A 20,251-nucleotide genomic window follows, 5' to 3' on the forward strand; every position below is an offset into this window, starting at 1 on the left:
CAAGGTGTTTGGTGAATACAATCATACAGAGTATCATAATTTGAAACCCAATTGGGGACAAGTAAATTTTACAATGGATTTTCAACTACCGAGGTCGATCGCTTGGCGAATTACCGTGAACAATTCTGAATCAAAAACATATCAATTCAATAAGTATATATAGATAATATTTTAAAATGATTTCTATATATCTACATTTGAATGAAAAAGGTAATATCAAATAAAATAAAAACATGAAAGGAACATAATTTAAAAAAAAACAAATAAATGTAAAATTATAATTAGAACGTTTTGCATACATGCAATATCCAGGAAGGGAGACAGGATTTTGAACAACAATAAACAATGAGAAGAGGTGCTAAAAAGGAATGAGTCGACTGATCAACAGAAAACAATTTTGAACATCAAACACTCATAGTCGAGTGAAGATGAGATTCGAGCACAAGATTTGAGCAACAACTTTTAAGACTTTTGGCAATTGGATTGACACCCTCCTTTTTCATTATTTGAAATCTTTCTCCCTCCATCTTAGTCCTACTTGGGTACTTAGCTTTTTTTCCCCTTCTTTGCCCGCCTTCTCGAGATGAACAGAGGCTCAGTGAACAATCTCATGTCCTCTTATGGGCACATCAGTGTTCTTTGCCTAAACAACTACTGTACAAATGGTTATACAATAGATGATAAAAACCAAATGTTTTAAAAAAGATGTCTACCAAATGGGCGTGCGAACAATCTCATGCCTCGGTTTGGTGCAGTTACAATGGCCTTCCCTTCTTACCAAGATTGCTGATCTCGGTTGAACTTGCTAGATTCTCTGAAAGTTTCAGTTTCAGTAGGGTACCAGTGACACAGCTTGAGGTTGTACCAATGGCTCTTCCTCCCTCTCTGGTTGAATGTTCAAATCAATTTGAGGTGTTTTATGAGGCGATGCCGATGTTGTTCTGTGTTCAGATGCTTCGTCAACTACTGTATCGGCGATCAATTTATCTACTTTCTGAGTGGCAACCTCATCGCTTGGACCGGTTGATGCAGCATCCATGCTCCCTGGTTGCGGTAACACTTCTGGTGGCAAGATGGGTGACTGCTGCTTTCCTGGCATCTCGGATTCCTTCTCTGACTGACGTTTTTCGCGCCTTAACTCTAGTGTTCTGAACCTGCGTTTCACAGTGAGGCAGACGTTGCATGTGCAGTGCGGCTTGTGCTTGGGGCCCTTCCCACTTGGAGGCTGAATACAAACAATGCATGTGCAGCCAGGCTTGTGCCGAGGATGCCTTGTTGTTGGTTGGGAAGATTGGCGGTTTTCACTGTAACCAAGAATAGCAAGGTTCGCAAGTGTATCAAGCCCGTCTGACACTTCGACATTTTCTCCTTTTGCTTTTGCCTTGCGCTTCTTCAAAATGCCTGTTGTTCACATAAACAAGTGGAATCAATAGTAGCGAAAAAGCCACAATCCATCATCCTTGTCCCAAGTCCAAATAAAGGAAGACGATTGCGTAAGATTGTCAGTCTGTAAAATATAGACATATTATGCATGAATGCTTCATATAGCTGACCCGACTTAGTGGAATAAAAGCTATAATTTTTGGAAGTTGCAACTACCGTATTGCAAAACACTTATTATTTAATATGAGAGGGGAAAAAAGTACACACCTGATTTACAAGAGACCATGTTTGCTATCTGCTCCAAACTCAACTCTTGAGCAGAAGAAGATGATCTGGGCATATTTAAAGAACCAATTACAGATAGTTGATTAGGATTTAGTAAATTGTTGACTAGCATATCACACTTTCGGTGATTGTATATATGCATTGTTAACTAACGGGAGTTCAGTTGAAATGAATTATGAACTTTTTCTGATGGTAAGTTTAGAAACTATCATTTTATGTTTAAGAGTGAACATAAGAATGCAACTTTCTGACAATAATAAAGCAAATGGTAGAATAAATTATGCGAGATGGGAAAAAAAATCATGCAAGTAAAAAATCCTGCCAGGGACAAATCAAGTGTTCTTAAGAGTTAAGATGGACAGCTGTGCTCGTAGGCACAATCCCAGAGCATCTACGACCTTTTGATGGTTTTTCAGAGACCAAGACAGCAGCTATTAAACAGGTTGAACAATCCATCCTTGTGATCTTTAATCACATGTATAACCCTAACAATTTTAACTTGATCTTTTCTTTTACAATCAGACTGGAGATAAAAACCTTATCAAATGAGTTTCAAAAAAATTACAAGTAAAAATACGACGAAATATCAGGAAGATAGGTAAGAAAGAATACCCCGCTTGATCTGAGGTAAGGTATGTCCTCTTCCCTAGTACAGGTGCCTCCTGTAGTGTTAAGGAGGAAGAATTAATCATTACAGATTAATATAAATTCTTTGTTTGCCCTATTTATGCACAATAGTAAACAAGGCAACAAAGTCCATTTCTGGTAGACATGAGTCAATTTCTATATCTTCATAACATTCTTGCATGCGCTACTTGAGATCTAACATGAGTAACAAGTTCGAGTCATTAATGATCTGTTAATTTAATTTCATTGGATAAAATAATCTTAATAGGAAAGGTCAACATGGTCTAACCGAAACTCTTCTCTGCAGGAACTAAAACTCATCAAAAGCAGTGGTGCAGAACTGAAAATTTACAGATAAGAAAATGGCTGGTTCAAGCAAAGAGAGATTCACTCAATTAGCAATATTTTATGGACACTGACGTGCTATGGAAAAAAAATGTTAAAAGTGAATCAATATCAGGAAGCAAATGCATAAGAAGATGATGTCAAACCATGAGATAGGAACAAGAATCCTTAAATTGAATCTCTATCATTAAATCCCCAAAAAAATGAACCTGACAGCAAGATTTAGAGATTATTGTGATAGTAATCAAGTATAGCATAAAGTGGAAGCTATTTATTCACCTCATATTCCTCAAATTCAAGGCCTTCAATAACAACAATACTAGGAGAAGAGTTTGGCGGCGGACAGAGCAACATTTGAGCCTCTTCCCATGTCAATTTCAATTCCATGGGTTCCTCATTTTCAATATGCAGGCAGTTACTCTTTAAGCCAAGAGCTTTGGCTTTTCTTTTGCTAGGAACCTGCAATAACTTGGAAGTAGATCCATCCTTTTGTATAAGCGAGGTGATTTGGTCTGCTGCATTGACCATTATGATAACTTCAGAGGTTTCAAAAGAAACATTCAAGACGACATATTATTTTCTTATTACCTTCTGGTGGTGGTGAGATATCAGTGCTAGATTTATGTGTTTCTGGATCCTGCAGGTTACAAAATCCTATTTAGAATTCATGATACAAGTAAAAAAAAATTGTTACAAATTTACTTAGAATTCATGATGCAAGGCAAAATTAGTGACAACATGAAATGTAGCACTTGCTTAAGAATTTGTGTAAGAGATGTTTAACATAGTAGTCGGTACAGCACCTTTATCAAAAGGATTAGCAAAGAACAGTAGGATGCTTTATATTTGATAAAGCAAATGTGAGACCAGTAAAATTAGCAAAAATCAAAACAAAACAAAACAAAACAAAAAAACTGAAAAGACTGCAATGGACAAAATTCGGTGCTTTGCCACCATAGATCATTGACAATGTCTATGATCTCTTAAAGTTAGCTACATGAATCTTGTCCAGAAATATCACGAGTAGGGCTGTACATTGGTCTAATAATATGCTACATGACAAAACAGAATTAGTCCATATCCATAACAACATAATTCTAACGAAGCATTTACATTTTCGAGACAACAACACTTGATCCACCAACCTGTTCATTAGAGCTGCTAGAAGCTTTTCTAAATCCCATGACCAACTTTCCTTCTGGATCTATCCTACTAAATGTAACTGCAGAAGCACATATTTAGTTTCAACATAAAAATAAATAAATAAATTAATTAATAAATATTAATTATTAAACAAAAAATGGAAAACACCATACACCTATGTAAAACTTGACATATATATTACCTTCACAACATTACTACACCTAGTGTGAAACAAAAATATAAAATTAAAAACGAAACCACTATGAGAAACATCTTCCCTATAAAACATATATGGGAACTTTGCTATTTCATGTCATGATGACTAGAGGATAAAACTAAATCTGGAATTAATGGAATATAGAGGAGTTAAGAACAAATATAACCAACATAAAGAAATAGTAAATAATGCATTCATTGATCTCAAGGACTAATAAGGATTATCTGGAGAAAGCATAGGAGCAAACAATAGCAATGTCTTTGGACAAGAGATCATCATCTAAATTAATTAGAATAATACCTGTGTCACCTGCTTGCAGTTGCATTGCCTGAATACAAGGTGTAACACCCTCCAAAACATACATCCTACTGTTGTTGTTAGGCCAAAATCGAAATTGGAATATCCAATCTTTACCACTTGCATCCTGAACTTTTAAAGGCAGTCCTTCAGGCTGAGAAATTGTAGGGAAATATGCCTGCGTTGAAAATATAGCCAACAAGAAGACCGTCAAAGAAACTGAAGTAATTCTCTAAATAAAAGCTTCAGGTGGATCAAACAAAAACATGTTTGTCTAATGAATTATTGCCACATGTTTAAAGCTAATTTGATAAAATGAGATGATATAGATTACGATGGTTTGAAGGGTGGAGGGATACAAAAGAGAACTCTATTTAACAAAATGAAAAGGATTAGATATTATTAGCAATATAACCTTTCATAGAGTTCAATGACACAATAGTATCCATGTCACCTTCTCCAATAGTTGGAAGTAAAATAAATTGTTATTTTTGTTATGTATATAGCTAACAAAATTAGATCCCAGTCCACTAGCTATGTAATGTATTTCATGCAAAGTGAAACCAACAATGAGTTTAATGTCGTTCAAAGTTCATAAAGCCACTAAAATTTTCAAAAGCTGTGAAATACAGTGTGTAAAACAAACAGTGTTCTAAAAAAATCAGCCTAGGTCGCTGCCTAGACATTAGGCGCCAACCAACCGCACCGAAAACATGCTAATCGGTCAGCATAGGTAGCCTTGGTGCCTAAGCGGGATTAGGCGGCCCTAGGAGCCGGCTAATCGATCGAATTGTCTAGGCGCCATGGAAATAGTGTAGGGTTTTCATGATTTCTTTTAGTTTAGGCTTTAAATTTAAAGCCCAATTAAAAAAACTGAAATATAACCTTGTTTTTGGGTTAGGCTTAAGTTTTATAAGCCCTAAACTTTGGTTCAGAAAGAAAATCGATTTGTTGGCTTGCCCTGACAGCTAGCACCAAACTTCATCTTCATCATAGCGAATGAAGAAACCCACATTTTGGAGAAATCAATTTGAAAAAAAAATTGTTGCCTGATGTTTCCTTAAATGAGCGACTTCAAAGGGATTGAATTGAAGGTTGGCCTAATCCTTTGGAAAAGTCATTTCATCATACAACCTCGAAAAAGCTCTAGAGTGAGATGTTGGAGATTCAATAAAAGTCCCACATTGGAAAAATTTAGAAAAGATCATGGGTTTAAAATGATGTATGATATCCTTTTGGGTAGAGCCCAAGAGCAAAGCCATGAGGGTCTTGGCCCAAAGTGGACAATATCATGCTATTGTAGAGATATGTGAATATCCTTTGGTCACAACATGAGATAACTTTATGTGGATGATTTTGTATCCAAAGAAGAAGAGGATCACAATGATGATATTAAGTTTGTGTCCGATGAAGAACAAGTCGTTGAAAATTATGGTGAAGTAGAATAAATTTATGATATTTTATTAGTTGTGTAATTTTGAACTCATTTTAAATTTAATGTTATTGTGTTGGAGTTATAGAATGTGATTTATTATGTCATATATGTTGATACCGTGGAACCCGCCTAGCGATGCCTAGTCCATGCCTAGGTGGCCTAGGCGCTGGTTTGGCGCCCGATTAGCGCCTAGCGAATTTTAGAACCTTGAAAACAAATAATATGTTGTATAAGTATTCAGGTATTCAAATGGCCAATCCTAAGACAATAATGTAGGAAAAAAGAAGACTCTAAGGAGATCTAATTCCCTTGGCCTGAAACATATTGGTCTATTGTAGCTAGGCATCATCAAACATCAAACTTTGCTGGAGAATCGGCCATTTTGTAGCAAAATTAAATTTTAAAATTATAACAAAGAGAGTCATAATTTCGTGAACTTAAGGGACAATGTGGCTGAAGTTTCTAGTATTGAATACTAAAAAGATGGAGTTACCTCTGCACATTTCTTTGGAAGCACAAGTCGTCCAATCCGCCCAGCATCACTAGCACTTAACATCTTTTCAAACAAGGGAGTGATGGAGGATTGTGGACTTGTAACAGTTAAGTAAAGCCTTCAGTAACATTGAAGGGAAAGGGAATAACATCATAATAAGTACATCAAGGTAAGAGTGATATGTGCTAACCAAAACACATAAAATAGAAGGATACTCGCCAGATATTTGTTGTAGCTCTTGATTTGTTATCCTAGGCCAATATCGAGGAAGCAATTGTGTCCGTGGATAAGCATCAACTCGAGTTCTTCCATTGCGCATTTGAACTTGCAGTTCAGCTTCATTCATACGCTGAGGGTAAAACTGCTTTGATAATGGAGTAGTTATTTGTGATGGCGATTGATTTGACGAAAGCTTCATTGGTTCCTTTACTCCATTTGATGATGGAAAGGAAGCTGAGAGGCTAATAAGTATAGACGAGTTTTCTTTTGTAACAGGTAATTGTTGCAACTTGATAGATGAATTTGGTTTCGCTTCAAAGTTTACTATGGAACTGGTAGAGCAGGGGTCTGTACTTACTGATTTCCTTGTAGACATAGGATCATTTTCTCCTGCAAGAAGTTTGTCAAAATGTCAGCATTAGTCATGTATAATATTTTTCATGAGAGAGATATTACTCCAAACCTGCATTCCCATGAATGTATTTATCTCGTGAAATGTTGTTTAGGTCAGTATTAGTTTTTCTCTCTGGCTCAAATTTCTTTTCATGTGTTGCAATAGAATGGCGGCCTCCATGTGCCAATTTCTCAATGCTACTAGGTCTATCAAATTCATATGATAGTCTTTGTTGCAAATCAGACTGCATTGTCATATTCCACATATGCGAAGCTTGACGCCACTGTCCAGACAATGGATTAGCCATTGATCTCCAGGTTTTAGCAGGTGAATCTCTCCTTTCAGGCACATGTTGTTGCATAAACATCAGAGAAGATGATATTTGATTTGGTGCCTAGAAACATATTGCATCAGAAAGAAGTCAAGAAGCCAAGTAGCAAAAGTCCAACATATCTGAAAAAGTAATTCTTGGATATCTATATTTGCAGTCTTATGGCATGAAATGAGCTTAACAGGAGCATAAATAAATAAAAATAACTGTGTTCACAGTTTACAAGAGATTCAGTAGAACACAGCAACTAAATGATCATCTAGAATGGAGACAGGACAATAGAACTGCGCAAGGATATTCTGAGACCCCTACTTCCACAGTCAAATAGTCCATTGTACCAATTCTCCAAGTATAGATGTTTGAGAAGCAAGTATAGGAGCAAGATACAAATTACCTAAATTAACAAAATCATCCTGAGTACATTCAGTTTTGAAAAAAAAAAACAGACAACTCTACCAGTTAGCATGTTTCCAGTTAATTTCATTATCTCTCATTTTGATTTCATGCTCCTAATCATATAATTGACAGAAAATATTGAACTGACAAAGAATACAATAAGATTTTTAGATAAAGACAAAAAGTTTGAATGAATCACATTTTGTGTTGCTGCTCATACTGGAGCCAATAGAAGGGAAAGATAAGTACTGAATGAAAGTGATAAGATGAGGCTTTTTGCAGCTCACCGTTGCAAGAGATTTCCTAGGGCATGGAATGCACTCAATTCCACCAGCGTCAAGAAAACCATAAGACTGAGCTGATGCGATACACCCACAATGCACTCTCTGCAAATAGGAAATATAATAAGGTATACGGCACAAATAACTGCAGAGACTTTAGTCCATCCCTCAAGTAGCATATAAATAGTTAAAAACAGAGATCTCTAACCTTGCCACACGTCTCACAGTTCCTCCAACCAGAATCATTGGAATGAAACGTCTCGCAGAAGGTTCCTTGCTCAAACGAGGATCTACAGTGACAAAAAAAGAAAGAAAAAAATGGGGATTTCTATAAAAGAATGACACAATTGATTGGAGAGAAAATTTGAACAAGAAAAAAGATCAAAATTTATAGCCTTATCACGTATCTGAAGCAGAAAATACCATCCGCTTATATCTGATTCGCAATTATTAAACACAAAACCCTATTTAAGAATAATCTCAAACAAGTGACTTTTTCCTGTGACAATTTCACATGATCCCAATAATACAACTCCAATTCAGTATGTACCGATGTACGTCATCGTAAAACAATAAATGAACTGATATAACTTTCAAAAAGGAACGAAAAGTTGCAAGATAGAACAACCGGCAGCGCGGAGGCTCACTGGAAAACCAAATCTGAGCACCAGAACACTCGAATCTCGAATGATCCAACCCATTCTTTTGAACAATATAAACAGGGGGAAAAACAAATTTTGAATAAATGGGCAGTAATATGAAGTGCTAGGGTGGGCGAGCTAGAGAGGACGTACGAGCAGCGGTCGCAGAGCTCGGCGATCTCTCCGGAGCGGAGGCGCCAGCCCCTCCGACGAGGCGCTATATGGTCCGCTATAGACTCCTTGCACTGAGTGTTGAAGCAGATCTTGGCTGCTGGCGCCGCTACAGGCGCCGAAGAAGGCGAAGACATGTGGACGAGAAAAATGGAGGAAGCGGACAGATTGAAAACCCAAACCCTACGCTTGAGCTCGCAATCCGGAGCAACAACAGCTGAAATCGATGGCCATGAGAGCGGGGAGGAGAACCGTGCAAGCGATTGGGCGACTTCGACGGAAGGAGAGTCCGCAAGCACCGAGGGAGAAGGCGAATGAATAGGAGTGCGAACGAGAGCAAGAGAGAAAGTGAGAGATAGACAGAGGAGAGGAATGTAACGGTGTTACGTAAGATATTACCCAAACCGGCGACTGCAGGCCGTTAAAAAAAACCTAGTTAGCTAGAGCGATTCATTGTATCAGGCACACGCAACGTTACCCAAAATAATACCCGACGTCAAGGCGCCATGGAGTACCGAGTATGCTTTGGGTAAAAGACAATGATGTATTTACATTTGGCAAGACGATCCGCAATTACACGAGAAATAATTTATTATTATTATAACATATTTATTTGTTTGTTTGAGTTTGTGTGCATAAAAAAAATGTACATTCAAACTCATTGCAAAGTAGCCCATAGTTTGATAATGGTGCTTATATGCTTGTGTTTATGTATGCGTGTATACGGGAAAAAATATAAAATAAATGAAACAATTGGGAGAAAAAAAAATCTTTTTGTAGTATAATTTCGCAACATGTTCTAATTGTACATTAACCTTCTAATGAACGCATGATAAAAAAAAGATTATGTATCCTTATGAAATTTGAGTGGGGAAAAAGTTATAGTGTAAAAGGGGGAGCGAAAGAACGTAATGAGCATGAAGCAAGGTACTTCTTGCAAGTTACGATCCACTTGTGTAGTGGAAAAAAGGAAGTATTTTCACTAACTATGATTAGATAGTAAGGGAAGATTTCTGTTTGTTAAGAGTGCATGTCTAGAGGAAAAACATGGTAGAAGATGATACGAGCGAAAGTGTTAGTGTAAGGATGGTCATATGAAAAGGTATTTTTCTCCATTAATTGTGCCTTAAGATATGATTACAAGAAAGAATTTATCTCGCCCATGTAAGTAGTGTAATAAGAGGATTCCGATTCAAATCTCAAATAGAATGAATATTCTAAAAATTATTTTTTAAATATGTATAAGTTGTGCTTTAAATTTATTTGATATATGAATTAGGAGAAAATTGGTTAACTCTGGAATTAGTCGGATGAAATTTAAACACTTATAAAAAAAAAAGGTGTTTCTCTACATTGTGTCATAAAATATGGTTACAAGAAAGACCATATATCGCCCTTATGAGTGTGGTGCAATTATAAAACACTCATATGAATAATAAAAAGATCAAAATTTAAATTTCAAATGGGATAAATATTTTAAAAGTTAATTTTTAAATATGCATAAATTAGGCTCTGAATTTATCAGATATGTGAATTAGAAAGAAGGTTGTTTATCTTTAAATTAATTGGACAAAACACTAACATCTAAATTTTATATATATATATATATATATCACATGTCTATCCAGTATACATGTTCATACGTAAGGCGAAAATCTCAATTACTATTAATGTGGTTATAGAGGGGGTCATTCGACACGAGTCAACTGTAGAGATAGAGATCAAAAATTAAGATTGTCAATATTAAGGTGTCAAAAGGCTCGCCTATGATAGCCGAGCAGGAGAATGACTACAGCGGCCAGTCAGGACAATTAGGGTCTGATCGGCAAGAGGCTATAAAGGTCGGTTGAGTAATTGTGTTCAGACGAGCCAACCGTCTAACTCGGATAATGTGGTAACACAGTCAGACGCTCAGTGTGGAGCAGCAGGATGCTAAGGAGACTGGAGAGCTTGTTCGAACGGGAGGGGCATGCTATTACACTCGCTCACCGTAGGGAAGAGCAGCTAAGGTCGACAGAGCGGAGGAATCCCAGCCGAGCGACTACCTCGCTCAGCCACACAGCGGGACCTAGCCATCAACGGAGCGGAGGAGTCCCAGCTGAGCGACTACCCCGCTAGGCCAAGCAGCGAGACCATTTCGTATCTCTTGATATCCTTCTAGGAGATAGTGTCGCTGACACAAGGCATGGTCGATAGGCGAATCGTACGACGGAAGCTTCTACTGTCTTGTCAGGGATATGCATGCCTTATTAAGGTATAGTGTCAGAGGTACTTTCCTTATAAATCCCTTCATAAGATATATTGGAGAATGTACCTATGCCTCAAGGAGTGTGCACGTCGCCCATTAGAGCTTTATATAAAGGGGTCCATCATCGACGGAGGTACGCGTTATTACCGTTTGCACTTGTATTACTGTTGCTCCGCTTTCCTCTACAGTTCCGGTGACTCGCCGAAGACCCCTTCCTGGCTCGGCACTGACGTTACTTGTTTTGCATAGCAGAACGCATTCTACATCCAATCAGCGCAGCAGCCACATCCCCAGCTTTCCACCCTCCTGTTTTTGGACAGAATCATTTTGGTGTCGTCTATGAGAACATAGCCTGCATCTGAAACGAAAAGATAGAAGACGCTGGACGAGTCACCACGATGACGCTGACAAAGGTGACGTTCGATATGCTTATACAAGCCCAAGCAACAAGGATAGTGGAGCAGTAACAGCAGCAAGTGTTAGTCGAGAGCTAAGCGCATGAGCCCGCGACATCAGTGGCGAGACATCAAGCAGGATATGGAGACCGAGCGGAACATGTATCTATTCGGGGACAAAACAAGAAGCCGACCGGCACATATGGGGAGGTACCCAATGTGCCGATCCCTTTTCATTGAGCGATGTTTCGGACTCCATTAGAAGAACGGGGCCGAGCGGACAAGGACTAGGGGTCTTCCTCGGACGACGCATTCGTTTGAAATGTGCAAAAAGGAAAGACACTAAGGGAAAATGATTTGCCCGAGCATATCAATCAACAATTCTCACAGGAGATTTTGAACGACCCTCTATCGAGACACTATACTCTACTGACAATCAGAAAAATACAACGAAACTATTGATCCGGACGAATAAAATGATCAATCAATAATTGCACCACCCCTTATGAGTGTGGTGCAATTATAAAACGCTTAGAAGAATAACAAAAAAGATCAAAATTTAAATTGGATACATATTTTAAAAGTTAACTTTTAAATATACATAAATTAGGCTCTGAATTTATCAGATCTGTGAATGAGAAAGAAGGTTGTTTACCTTTAAAATTAATTGGCAAAATCCAAACACCTAAATTCAAAAAAAAAAACGAAAAAAACCTACCCCTTACCATTATATTCTAGAGTATGCCCAAAAGCGTGTGAGATGTGGTTTATCCGGTATTCTTGGTCATAGTAGGAGGAATCTCGATTACCATGTATGCCACAACATACATCATAGTCCACACATCATAGAAACACCATAGCAAACTCAGCCAGGATAATAGTAAAACGGTAAGACGTTTTCTCAGTCTCATAAACATCTTGGATTGAGTTTCAACTTCTATAAATTACGTTTTCTTAATAAACAATTGACTTAAGAACACTAGATTGATTGAACCATCCATTATAAGCATTTCTCAATTTATCTTTATGATCAGGAGCGGTCTAAAAATAATTTTTAACGAGGACTAAAAATTTTTCCTTTTTACAACAATAAATATTGATCCTGTCCAAAAGTCGAAGAGACAGAAAGTTGAGGATGTGTCACTCACATTGACCTCCTGTGGACTTCGTTCGGACTTGCAACACAAACTACATCAGTGCCAAGCCAGGGAAGGGGTCCCGGCGTTGATCCTCTGACGCTCAAGTCAATCACCAGCGATGAGGAATGAAGTGGAGCAATAAGAAGACTGTAGCGCAAACAATCATTATCGCATACCTTTGTCGATTCTTGGACCCCCTTTTATATAGAGCTCCGGTAGCGTGCATGCACGCTTCTCCAGGCGGACACGCTTCTCAAAACATTCCCTGAAAAGACTTGTTAGTAAAGTGTCCCTGACACAGCACCTTAACGGGCCGAACATATCTCTGAAGTGATAGTGGAAGTTTCCGTCGTACGATCTTCTGACAGTCCATGTCCGGTGTCGGTGGCACCAACTCCCAAAAAGATGTTGAGGGATATCAATGTACTGTACTGCTAGGCCGAGCGGGTTGGCCTCTTGACTGGTGATTCGCGCGCTCTGGTGCCTAGCCCGGTCGGCCATAACCTCGATACTCTGTGCTTGCTCGACCAAAGTTCCACTCTGCCACTGTCGATACCTGTTGTCAGGCCGAGCGGGGTAGTCGCTTGGCAGAAACTGAACTCTGTCGGTGTCGTGCTCTACTGTCTCACCGAGCAAAGTAGCCGCTCGACCAAAATTGAACTCTGTCAATGTCATACTCTGTTGTCTGACCGAGCGGGATAACCGCTCGACTCGATTTCTGCACGCTGTCTCTCTTGAATGTTGGTTGTTTGATTGTTATATCCGTGTCGCAGATGACGGCGGGTCGGATCCAAAGTCATATGGCGTGAAATTATCTCTTAAAGGCCACTCAAGTCTTGTGTCTAAGGTCTTCGTACAGGATATTTTGATCAGCTAGACACACTATCACTATGTCTAAAGACTAAGATTACACACAAATGCAGAATTCTTCCAACATTGAATGCATTAGCGAAGGAAGACAGATAATTAAGTTAATTATCTTGGCTAGTTAATTACATTGTGAGAGATATTGCAAAATTAATGGTTAGCTCAGGTCCTATAAATTTGAGATATTTCGGTCAAATTAATTTTACAAAGGTTGTAGGAACTAATCTCCAATGAAATTTAGTTTTGGAATAATTTTATAATAGTTGTAAATAATTTTCCAAAATTAATTAATTTAACACTCTTTGACATTATTGGACCTAATTGCAAATTGACCACCATCGCTAGGGTTTAAACCGGTGGCCATCTCCTTCCTCACCAAGAATTGGACGTTAGCACGTCCATGCTCTGTTGAAAAATTCACACCACATGAATAATGTAAAGGCCACTTTTATGGAAATTTTAAATTGGCAAATTACGTTGTGTCATTGTGCAATTTTTCAGGGATTTTATTTTTCAAACATTCAAGATGTGTCTATGATATAACCAAAGGTTTATATTCAAGTTGTGTCTACAAATTCAAGATGTTCTTTGACAATTTAGAGTGATTAAAGGCTTGAACAAAAGCATACACAAAATCATAGAATCAGAATCATTATTCAAATTTAAAATGGACTTATTATAATCCCCGAAATGAATCATTGATGATCGATAAGGGAAACATAGGCATTGCTTTCTAAGGGAGAAATCATAGCTAATTCTTATGAGTAATTCAGACGTCAAAATGGTTAAAATTGAATATCTTGAGGGTTTTCATTGTGATAAGTTCTGAAGAGTCAATCTTCCCTGCATTTATAAGTTTCGCAATCTTTCCGAGTCCCACAGGCTTTCATAGTAAGAAAAGAAAACAAGATAATTAAAACCAGGCAATATTTCTCCCAATCAAATGTGATAATGAGTACAAAAAGATTGCAACAGGTTCTTCATGTTTTATTAGTAACTATAATAACAAAAGGAAAAACTGCTAATCATGATAAAATTGGATAAGAAATCCATCAAGCTGGCATAGTGCAAGATCGTGTAGATTGCTGCTGGAATCAGATAACCTGATATAAAGCCCACAAACAATTGCAGATTCAAAAGGAGTATTCAATTTACAGAAATCCAGGTTTTGGTATCAAACAACAAAAAATGCTATTACAGAGTTGATAACAAGAATAAATAAAAACAATAATAGACAAATTCTTTAAATGAAGAACTATGATGAAGAAGAAACAGTTTTAAAAAATCACATTTAAGAACTTAAGACACTTACACAGGACATCAAATTAGCTACTACTTAAGTAGATTATGTTTATGAAATGTTGCCCACCAATTAATCATTGAGCTTCACGGAGAGAAGCATCCATATTGTATGCATTCAGTGTGGGAGCTTGACTATTAGTTTGTGGTAGTGTACAACTCTACAAAATTTTACAGCGAAATAAAAAGATAAGTTATTCATAAAGCTAGGCCTAGATTTGACATCTAATCATTCATGACTATTTACATCTACCAATCAGAAAACTCCTGAAGAATAAAGCTTAGACATCTAAATGTTCGTATAAGGTAAAATGTTAATTACACTCAGCAACCACTTATCTACAAAGCATGAAACACCTAAACTAAGCAGTTATGCTCCTAATTCAAGAAAGGTAGACACGACAGTATTCAGGTGAGATCACATATCCATCATAAAAAAAACCCTAGAACAATTTACATGGCAGCTGTGTATACTCATGGTTGACTAGTTAAGAAAAAGTTTTGATGTAACAATGAATATTCTTATTTTGATCTTCTTTATCTGGATGCACACACAACTAGCTAGTGTCCAAGTTCATAAAACCACGAGTTCTCCACTACAAAAGAAAGGCTAAATTGCGACCGCAATTAATTTCGGTCGCTATTTTAGCAACCGTAATATTTTCCGGCCGCTAATTTAGGTCCGAAATTTTTTCAGCCAATACTTTAGCGACCGTAATTAATTTCGGCTGCTAATTAGCGACCGTAATTAATATCGGTCGTTAAATAGCGACCGAAATTAAATTCAGTCGCTAAATTAGCGGCCGAAATTAATTACGGCAGCTAAAATTAGCGGCTGAAATTAATTTCCGTCGCTAAATCAAGAAGTGAAAAATTTTGTTTAAAAATAACGGACTGTGGGTGAATCAGGCCTAAAATTTAACGACTACATTTATAATTTAGTCGCTAAAAAACGACCATGTTTTTAAATCAGTCGCTGTTTAGCGACCGTAAAATAACCACAGTCGTTAATTCTTCATTTGTCATTTAATATTTTTTTTATTGTATTTATAAACATGTAGTGACCGAATTTATTAAATCGGTCGTTAAAATTCCACCTCATAAACCCTCCCAAGCGATCCCTAAACCCCAAACAGTGGTCGGCCCCCTCCCCTCGCACGCTATCCCTAAATCCCAAATCGTGGCCGACCCCCTCTCCTTCTCTCCAAAGGTGGCGGAGATCCTTTGAGCATGAGATCCTCTTCTGCACAGGTAATATTCTCTTCTTTCACTTCTCTTTCGCTCCTCTTCGATGATTTCGGTTGCCTGCTCAAACCGCGAGGTTGGCTGCGGTCTTGACAGGCTCAACTTGGCCGGCATTTCCTTCCTTTGAAATCTTTGGCCTACCTCAACTTAGTCAGACTTTTCCTTAGGCGGCGTCAACAATTTCGGCTTGCGTGGCCGGTTAAGCTTGGCCGGCCTGAGTTTGGTTAGCTTTAGTTTGGTCAGCATGAAATTGACCGACCAGTGATTGACCGCTTTTTCTTGTCCAAAGCCATCGACGTCATGCCGTCGAACTTGGCGATGGTGCTCATCATGCACACTGCGCACTTGCTGCCAATGATGCTACCCTTTAACACGTTCTTCTGTAGAAAATAATGCATTAATTAATTAATTAATATTACATGATTTTCGATTTGGGAATTCCATGCAAGTTAGGATTCATTTAACTTATAAAGAACCCTTATTTGAGCAGACATAATTTCAGGAATTGATGAATGGATTATATTGGATATGATATTTATAATGTGGTGACTGGTTTTCAACTAATTTCTATTTGTTTTCTATTATTTCAGGTATATTGATTTTTCCGAACTCTTATTTCCAACCCTGTGCAATCAGGTATCTTGAATTTAGGTTTTTACTCATTGCTATTGATAGAATAATTTCATTATATTTTAATTATGTAATTGAGTTCATCTTATGACTATATGCGTGATTAGTTTTACATGTTTAATTAATATTGTAAATTTTTGTTTTTTAGGTGATAATGTATATGAATAAGGATTGGATGTATAATAGGTTGTCAAATGGGTTTATTAATGATGAATTTTTTATCGGAGTTGAACAGTTTGTGAACTTTGCTAAGCGTCATCCAGAATGTTTGGATGGAGACAAGTTAAAATGTCCATGTAACCATTGCAAATGTAGAAATACGACTTTCCGTGATGCAGATACTGTGAAAGTACATTTATGTAAAAAAGGATTTGTTCCAAATTATTATAACTGGTATTGTCATGGAGAACCTTATGTGTTTGAGCCAATTGGACATTCTGGTGCTTCGTCATCTGCTCTTATTGCTCAACAACAATCATCACTTAATGACAACACAATACAATCAATGGTTTACGATACTATGAATATGTTTGATCATAGCAATGTTGATGAAATACCAACACCTGAAGTACAACATCTATATGACATGTTAAAGGCTAGTGAAAGAGAAGTGTGGGAAGACATTCCTTCTGGTCATTCCCAACTATCAGCTACTGCAAGGTTGTTGAACATTAAGGCAGAACATCATTTCTCAGAACGATGTTATGATGATATTTGCCAATTAATGTCAGAGTTGCTTCCTTCTGATAATATAATGACTGATAGTTTCTATAATACCAAGAAATTGGTTAGGGGATTGGGTTTACCTGTTGAAAAGATTGATTGTTGTATAAATAACTGCATGATATTTTGGAATGAAGACAGTGAGCTGAATGAATGCAGAATGTGTAATCACCCTCGTTATAAGCAGCGTGATCGCATATCAGGGAAGAAGAACAAGAAGTTACCATGGAAATGTATGTACTACTTCCTGTTAACCGCTAGATTGCAACGCTTGTATGCATCTGCCGCAACAGCAAGTCACATGAGGTGGCATCATAAGCATGTACATGAAGGAGATATAATGTGTCATCCATCTGACTCACCTGCATGGAAACATCTTGATACAGTATTTCCCTCCTTTGCAATGGAACCACGTAATGTAAGATTGGGACTTTCAGCAGATGGATTTCAGCCATTTGGTCAATTTGGACAACAATATTCATCTTGGCCAGTCATATTAACACCATATAACTTGCCGCCATGGATGTGTATGAAAGACGAATTCATGTTTCTTACAGTACTTATTCCAGGTCCAACGAATCCGAAGGATAAAATAGATATTTTCTTACAACCTCTGATTGCTGAGCTGAATGAATTATGGAATGTAGAATCAGAGACTTATGATATTGCAAGTAAAACTAATTTTACCCTGCATGCTGCTTTATTATGGACAATTAGTGATTTTCCTGCATACTCAATGTTGTCAGGATGGAGCACTGCTGGTAAATTAGCATGTCCGCATTGCATGACAGAGTCTGATGCAATTTCATTACCTTGCAGTGGGAAAGTATCATGGTTTGATAATCATCGTAAAACCTGGTAAATTAGCATGGTTTGCAGGAAAAGACTTTAGAAAAACCTGGTACTTGTTGGGACTTATTTCGCAAAACCCACAAGAAAAAAGATGACACATTTGTGGATTCAAAATCAAAAGCCATAGATGTAAGAATATTAACTTTACTGATTAGCTTTGTTATTTGTTTATTAGATATTAATAATTTTACTTTTTTAATAGGATAATATGATTGACCGAGTTGCACAAGCGTCTCAGCCTGTTGTAGAGGGAGGGGACATACAGATTTTATCAGATGAAACTATAAATGAAATATATTATGATGTTGTTGGTGGAAGTAAAAAAAATGCCCTCTATGGCCTTGGCTCTCATGCACGAGTTGCATATGATCATGAGATGGCTCCTAGGGCTAGGGGCCGACCTAGTTCTTCCACTGGTATGCAAGAGTTACGCCTAGAAAATCAAGCATTAAAGGATTGGGTCACAGCAGTAGAGTCGTCGATAGATGATCGGGTCAGGTCTGCAGTACAAGAGTCTGAGCGATTGATAGAAGATCGGGTCAAAGCGACAGTTGAGCGACAAATGAGAGAATATTTTGATCGCTATTCAGTAATGAGTCCTTCTGCTTTGGCTCTCACTGGTATGCAAGAGTTACGCCTAGAAAATCAAGCATTGAAGGATTGGGTCACAGCAGTAGAGTCGTCGATAGATGATCGGGTCAGGTCTGCAGTACAAGAGTCTGAGCGATTGATAGAAGATCGGGTCAAAGCGACAGTTGAGCGACAAATGAGAGAATATTTTGATCGCTATTCAATAATGAGTCCTTCTGCTTTTCCAACGCCGCATCATTTTGATTCACAAGAAACTCAAGACCCAAACAATCCTGATAAGTAGAAATTCTGAGGTGTGTTAGACATTTAACTTTGTTTATATATTTATCATTGCCTACATTGATCTTGGTTCTTATATTTTTTGTAATTTTACTTACCAGAACATGTTTATTCATTCATTCTTTTGTTACTTTAATTTTTTATTTGCAATTGATCCTTTACGTCTCCTCTTCACTTAATGTGCAAATTTATATTCTGTTATTCATTCTATAGAATGTATACAATTTTGTTTTCCATAATTATGAAGTTGAAATACTTGTTAATCAAGTGTATTTTCTCATTTGTTATCTTGCTAACATATCCTTTCGCTTCTTCAGTATGGTGGTTTCGTTGCATGGCTCTTGACTACATGTGTAGGGTTGCTTCTCTCTTTTCTAAGGTATCCAACTTCATTGTTGCAATGCCTTCTTACATTTATTATCTTATTAATCCGATGTCCTTTATATGTGAGTCATTTGAATTATATATGCAATTATATTTGGTGGTTGGTTTCTAACTATTATCTGTGCTAGTCTTTTGTAGATTATAGTTGGAAAGAAAATTTATGGTCAAGGTAGCTAGTGATGAGAAAATGCTAGAATGTGACATTACTTGTGTAATAAAAGGATTATTCATTTAGCCACTCTTATGACAATGTTTACTATTTGTTTAATAGATAACGCTTGAGTTGTTTATTTACGGTGAAGTTGTTGATATTTATGATGAAGTTTCATATGCTTGTTTTATTTAATAATATATCATGTTTTATTTTATACAGGATTGAACACTAAATGTTGTTATGGTTCTATTGTGCAGGTTGACATTTTGGTGATCAACATTTTGATATGGTTGTAATATGGATATGAGAGATTGGATGGTAGACATGTGAATATTATGTTATCGTGCACTTTAATGTTTAATATTAGATATTTGATATATTTTGATATATTTATACGATGTTGGATATGGTTGCGATATGTGAAATTTTACAAAAGTTATTGTATTGCTTACATGTGATATTTTGTAATTATATTTAGGCTGTTGTTTAGTGATTTCGATAGCTGTTTAGTGACCGAATTATATAATTCAGTCACTGTTTAGCGACCGAATTATAAATTTCGATCGATGGTGTCATCTCACCAGTAAAAATTAAGAGTTAAAAATTTAAATACAGGTCGTTATTTAGCGACCGACATTTAAATACCGGTCGCACAATAGCTACAGAATTTTAAAAATCTGTCACTAAATAGCGACCGACATTTAAATAGCGGTCACAAATTAACTACTGATATTTAATATTCGGTCGTTATTTGACGACCACCATTTAAACCTCGGTCGCTATTTAG

General features: G+C 37.1%; 1 protein-coding gene across 1 annotated transcript; it reads right to left on the minus strand.

Moving 5' to 3' along the window:
- Positions 1-270: 270 nt before the first annotated feature.
- On the minus strand, positions 271-9,035 carry LOC121976385 (B3 domain-containing protein Os07g0563300-like). The gene is made up of 13 exons (XM_042528523.1): positions 8,641-9,035; positions 8,055-8,136; positions 7,853-7,951; positions 6,908-7,232; positions 6,441-6,834; positions 6,226-6,322; positions 4,301-4,475; positions 3,786-3,862; positions 3,229-3,277; positions 2,920-3,155; positions 2,281-2,330; positions 1,651-1,715; positions 271-1,401 (listed from the first exon to the last, which is right to left on the minus strand). The coding sequence occupies exons 1-13, from the start codon at positions 8,793-8,795 to the stop codon at positions 830-832; spliced, it is 2,376 nt and encodes a 791-aa protein (XP_042384457.1). The 5' UTR covers positions 8,796-9,035; the 3' UTR covers positions 271-829.
- Between the last annotated feature and the right edge of the window lie 11,216 nt (positions 9,036-20,251).

This window comes from Zingiber officinale, chromosome 4B, assembly GCF_018446385.1.
Source record: "Zingiber officinale cultivar Zhangliang chromosome 4B, Zo_v1.1, whole genome shotgun sequence".
NCBI lineage: Eukaryota > Viridiplantae > Streptophyta > Magnoliopsida > Zingiberales > Zingiberaceae > Zingiber > Zingiber officinale.

Bases quoted from the DNA above. Each gene is read 5' to 3' on its own strand.
- LOC121976385 (XM_042528523.1), bottom strand. From the start codon at position 8,795: ATGTCTTCGCCTTCTTCGGCGCCTGTAGCGGCGCCAGCAGCCAAGATC. The intron at 3,278-3,785 runs GTTGGTGGATCA...TGTAACCTGCAG, and splicing joins CTAGCAGCTCTAATGAACAG to GATCCAGAAACACATAAATC. The intron at 1,716-2,280 runs GTATTCTTTCTT...AAATATGCCCAG, and splicing joins CTTACCTCAGATCAAGCGGG to ATCATCTTCTTCTGCTCAAG.